The following is a 6,000-nucleotide window of genomic DNA, read 5'->3' as shown; positions in this document are numbered from 1 at the left end:
CGCGCGTGCTGTTTAGCTGGAGTACTTCATGATTCAGTGTCTGAAGCAGAAAGCCAAAGAGAGGCCGGAGAAGAGGAGAACGAATAAACTAAATGAACCTCGCCCGCCCCACCTAGAACAACCAGGTCAGAGACCAAAGGTCGCAGTTAACTATGGAATCGTGCATTTCCCGTCAGTGTGTGTGTTGGTTGGTTGGTTGGTCGGGGTGAGAGAGCATGTGACATCACGTGACATCATCAGGGATGGAGCATGTGACATCACGTGACATCATCAGAGATGGAGATCCCTGATGTCATCAATATTAAGCCCATATATGGAGATCCCTGATGTCATCAATATTGGCCAGCAACTCTGCATCTGACCACAAACCTCAATCCCTTAGATCTCCATATATGGAGCTGACCTGTTCTGACATTCCATATGTTGATCCTTCCCCATCCATCCTTCCTCTTCAATGTCTCCCTTTTGACTGATACCTGTCCATTTAAACTCTAGACGGGCCTGCCCCAAAGTTATTAGTGCAGCCGCGCCCGGCAGCCGGCGAAAACTACTGTTCTTAACAGGCCCGAAAATTAAGATCTTACACCCCATGACAAAGCACCAGTGCTCACCCAGCAGCCTGCTGTCACACATGCAGATATGTTGATCTGACCCCTCATTCCAAAGTGCCAGCGCTCGTCCAGCAGTCTGCTGTCTCCCAGGCGGATGCGTGCACGCATGGTGTGTGTGTGTGTGGTGGGGGAGGGGGGAGGAAAGGATATACCCCTGGGGGATCCCTGTTAATAAAGTAAAGTATATAGGGTTTAATTGAATGCATTTTAAAAAGCAATATGCACACAAAGGCACCTGATGTTTCGCTGGCAAGGAGATACCCCAGGGCAATCATGCGTAGTAAAGTATACTGTATGTTTAGGTTTTAATTTAATGCATTTGAAAATGCATTAAAATTATGTAAAAACTATGTTTCACTCTGTAGGTTGATTTCCGTACTAAATGGAATCCAATTCCAATGTCTTCCTCGAAAATCAACCGGTATGCTCTGGGAAATGGTCCGCAGTGAATGGTAAATGGTAACAAGGTAGTCGTGGTCAGTGGGCTAAACATACCAGATCACTGGCTTCTCTTTGTGCAATCTTGTTGTGTCTATGAGCAGACTGAAGCTCCTCAGTTAATCCGTTTACCAAATTTACTCTGAATATTTGATATGGCTGTGGCTTAAAATGTTTCCATGTGCAGCACAGTGTAAATAATTGGATCAAGAGCATTATCCAATCCAGTTTTTACAAGAAAACAACAACGGAACAGATCTTATGTGTCACACGAAAGATTATCTTAATTTCATACTGCTTGAATGATTTTTAACCTTTATCCAGAGCCATGTTTAACCAAGCGTGTACCACACACACACACACACACACACACACACACACACACACACACACACACACACACACACACACACACACACACACACACACACACACACACACACACACACACACACACACACACACACACACACACACACACACACACACACACACACACACGTTAATTTGTGCTGTCAAGCACAAATGCAGTCTTCCCCTGTGAAGCAGTGAATTGCAGGAGAAGTGGTTTAACCACATGAACCCCAGCATCTGTATTCTGGCCTGGGGGGAATAGCCAAAAATAGATGATCTACAAGCTCACAACGCGAGTGGAACAATTTGGTGTAGAAAAAAAGTTGTCCAAACACAGAGACAACTATCAGGTGCCGTTTACTAACAAGTCTCTAGAAAAGGGGTCTTCAACGTTTTTCAGGGGGCCGGCCCCCTTAGATATACATAGACACTACATAATATTGTTTAAAACTGTTTTACATATTAAACTAAGCCTCGGCCCCTGATCCCTTTTAATTTGCAGCCAGTTCTGCAGAGTTTTAGAGAGTGCAGCAGATGTGCAGGGTTCTTTCTAGGAATAGGTGGTAGGCAAAAAAAAGGAAATATGAGTATGTAACGCTAACAGGTTTGGACGGTGGGACAAATGAAAGGTTCAAAGTCATCAAAGTCATAGAAAGACCAAAGATGAGGACGAAAGGAGACTAACTATAGGTATGTTTTCTATTGACATTTTTAAAAGCATCTCTGGTTTTCCTGAATGCTTTGAAAAGTTCAAAGCCATTATTATGTGCTGGTCCTATATGCCATCCCATCCTCATGATTTTTGTTGTTTGTTTGTTTGTATTTTTAGACATATTTAAAAACTCAAGAGGACCCCCTAGGGGTTGTGGACCCCTGCTGAAGTCCCCTGCTCTGGAGAGTTTAATCGATTTTGGGGTGGGAACCCCTTTTGGTGTTTTAAGCATTATGTTATGCTTTAGCTGTTGAAAAATAGCATATCTACAAGCTCATAGCTGAATGTATATTCTTTCAGAGTGAACGTTTTTAACTCAAATCTTTGCTTCTGGGGGCGTCCCTGGAACTTTCAGATGGGGGTCGGTGGCAAAATATATTTTTGGTGTTCTTGACATGAAATATTGAGCACCACTGATATAGAAACAGGTATTTCAGAAAACTGTCAGGATTTAGAAGCCATTTTTTAAGAATCGTCCTCAGGTCTAAAGTGGTTGTCCCGGAGGGGAGAGCGGTATACTCATTCACTTCAGGTTCATTCCAGGTCTCACGCAGGCAGTCTTATCGGACGTTTTGGAAACTGCTTTTAATAAGCTCCAGGATATCAGTATTTATTATCTATGAGAATTCAAATTAAAAGATTACATAGATTTTTAACACCACAATTTAGCCATTGCCAATTCTCTGCGTATACTGTGATCCCTCTCAACAGCAAAAATTGCAGATGTACAGTAGTAGTGATGTAATAGCTCACATCAAGTCGCAATAGTTCGTGCTGTAAACTTGATTTTATTTTAGTAGAAAATAGAGCTTGATTAAAACCAGGAAGAGACACTTATGTCACAATAATATATATCACAATATTATGAATGATATCAAAGTCCCGGACGATAATTCATGTCGGTCAGCGGAGTATACTACACAACTCCACTGATACACATGGAGTGCTGCTGTCAAATTCAAAGTCAGACGATTTGTCACACACGTTACAGCGTTGAAATTTGTTCTCCGCATTTGACCCATCTGTTGGAGCAGTGAGCCGCAGCCAAGGAGCGGTGAGCTGCAGCCGTGCCACGCTCGGTAAACATTTGATTAGTTGATTTCAATGATTTGACCTCCCAATCCGACCCTTTGATGCTGAGTGCCAAGCAGGGAGGCATTGGGTCCCATTTGTACAGTCTGTGGTATGACCCGGCCGTGGACCTCCCAGTTTCAGGGCAGACACTCTAACCACAAGGCCACTGTCTGAGGCCACTGTTCTCTGCCAGCGTCCTACATGCGCCAACACTGACAATTGTGTTTGTTGGAGTGCTCGCCAGAGGCACCGCTGTGGGGAATTTAACCCGTATCTCTGCGGTGGTGTGTGTGTGTGTGTGTGTGTGTGTGTGGGGGGGGGGGGCGTTTTGAATCTACCCCACCCTGACTCCCCACCTCTGCCATTGAAGCTTGGGCGGGAACCCCTTTTGGTGTTTTAAACATTATGTTATAATTTAGCTATTGAAAAATAGCAGATCTACAAGCTCATATCACGCCACCGAGTGAAAGAAAACTGTCAGGATTTAGAAATTTCAGGCCTAAATTGGTTAACAACACAAAATGCAAATTATAACCACAAAATGACCTGTTATGATATAAATAGTGTTACATATTGATTTGACAACGTATACGGCTGCAGTGTTTTACACGGTTTGGATGCAATGATTGACGGCTTGAAGGGCGCTGCCAAACAGCCAGCGAGCACCGGGCCGTAGCTGTTGGTTCCAGTCCAACATCTCTCAACTCTGCTTGCGCCATGTCATGCATTAAGTATAATACAGTAAACTTTCTTCTTCATAGAAACAATAAACTTTATTTATAGAGCACTTATCGAAGTTACAAAGTGCTTTACATAAAGGTGAGACGCACTGATTCCGGGACAGTGTCTTGTGCAAGGCGACTAGTCACTGAGTGACAATAAAAATGAGACAAGGGGTACAGAGGTGGACTGTGTATTAAGCATGAATAGGATTATAATAGGACAATGATTTACTGATGGATGCTTACAGTTACAAATGTGCCTTCTGCCCTCCCCCCGCACACACACACACACACACACACACACACACTGTTTCGCACGTATTTCTCTCTTCATAATATCTCCTCCATAACCACATGTTAAACCCTATTTTATACTTTGTCATACAGTAGTGATCTACAAGCTCACAACGTGCCGAACACTACTTTGTGAAAATGTCTAAACATTTGTGAAGGATTTTGATAATAAAGACATGCCCAGCATATGGATGCTAGGTGCAAAGTGGTCAATTGCTTTGATGAGATGGTTGCTGTTGATGTGTTGGAGGTGACACTTTGCCTGTCTTTTGCCCTCCCTCGACACACGTCGCCTCATTGATCTTCATGCGTGTGTTTCAGCACGGCTTCCACCCATCCGTGTGGAGGAGTCCAGCTTCTCCCAGGACATGCAGTGGCTGTTGGAGCGGGGAGTGCAGTTTGCTGATGTGGCGTTCTACGCCGGCGAGTCCGGGAAGGAGCTCGGCTGGGCACACGCCTCGGTGCTCTGCGCCGTCAGCCCATACTTTAGACAGCTGCTTCTGGGACCCAAGGCCAGGTAGGAAGAACGCACGCACGTACAGTGGAAGCACAATTACACACTTTAGTGGGGCTCAGGGTTGTGTCTTCAGTTGCTCTGTTGATAGTCCAAAAACACTGTAGTCTCCCCATTACACTGAGTTGCATGGTGATACAGCACTCTCGAGGTCAGTCTTTTGGGTTGCATACATTGGTTAGACATACTAACAGTCCGACAGGCATTAATCCAACAACACCGTCACTCCCAACATGCGTGGCCGGTTATAACTAAGCTGTGGCCGGTTAAAACGTACCCATGGCTCCTGACATGTGTGGCAGGTTAAAACGAACTTGTGGCAGGTTAAAACTAACCCGTGGCAGGTTAAAAGTAACCCATGGCTCGCGACATGTACGGCAGGTTAAAACTAACATGTGGCAGGTTAAAACTAAGATGTGGCAGGTTAAAACTAACCTGTGGCTCCCAACATGCGTTGCAGGTTAAAAGTAACCCGTGGCTTCCGACATGTACGGCAGGTTAAAACTAACCCGTGGCTCCCGACATGCCTGTCGGACTGTTAGTACGTCGGACCAAACACATGCAAACCCAGACTTTTAGCACACAAAGTAACACAATCAAAGTGGAGTCTGCCAGTGTATAAATTTACAAATGTATAAAAATGTCAACTTCGTGTTGATGTTACTATTATAATTAGGAAGGTATTGTTTTGCGACCAAAACATGTCAGTTATTGCATGTGTAAGAAAGGATGATAATACCTTTAGCAATTGTTGTAAACAGATGGAAAAACAAAACTTCTCATTTCTCTATGGAGAATAAATACTATTGGGTGACTTGGGTCATATATGGGAATTGTCTCATTGTGGTATAAAAAAATAATAAACAAACTGTCCCGGTGCTATTGTCAGGGAGGTGGCTCTGTGTCGTTTACGATAGTCAGTCACTCATATTTGATACCGTCAAGTTTTATCGGCGTCAGTTGATGCTTCATATCTATACGAGTCAAACCTCCGTGCTAATTATTTTATTTTTGGAACCACAAAGGAAACCCGGACAGTAAATACTACAAAATCACAGTAAAACAGTAAAGTAAAACACTGACTAACTAAAAACCAAGGAACACATGGAAATCCAAAACATGTCACGGAACGTGACACCGTTCTTATATAGCGTGATATTAAATGGGAATTCTATGGGAATTCAGAATTGGGGAAAACAACCGCGACCCAGGTAGGATGCATAAATTATCTCAGACTTCGGTGCTCTAATGGATAATCAAGAGAACAGCTAGTGAGGAGTT

At 43.7% G+C, this 6,000-nt stretch overlaps 1 protein-coding gene across 1 annotated transcript in view; it reads left to right on the top strand.

The window, feature by feature from the left end:
• The window catches only part of rhobtb3 (Rho related BTB domain containing 3), a gene marked incomplete at its 3' end in the record, with an annotated part of 47,554 nt that overhangs the window by 9,208 nt on the left and 32,346 nt on the right, over positions 1–6,000 (top strand). Inside the window, exons 5-6 of the mRNA XM_083771601.1 lie at positions 17–125; positions 4,527–4,722. Of these exons, the coding sequence (XP_083627727.1) occupies positions 17–125; positions 4,527–4,722 (305 nt within the window). The remainder of the gene's footprint in view (positions 1–16; positions 126–4,526; positions 4,723–6,000) is intronic.

The sequence above is a fragment of the Protomyctophum parallelum genome (assembly GCF_964188405.1).
Source record: "Protomyctophum parallelum genome assembly, chromosome: 8".
NCBI lineage: Eukaryota > Metazoa > Chordata > Actinopteri > Myctophiformes > Myctophidae > Protomyctophum > Protomyctophum parallelum.
This window is presented reverse-complemented; position numbering and strand designations above follow the sequence as displayed.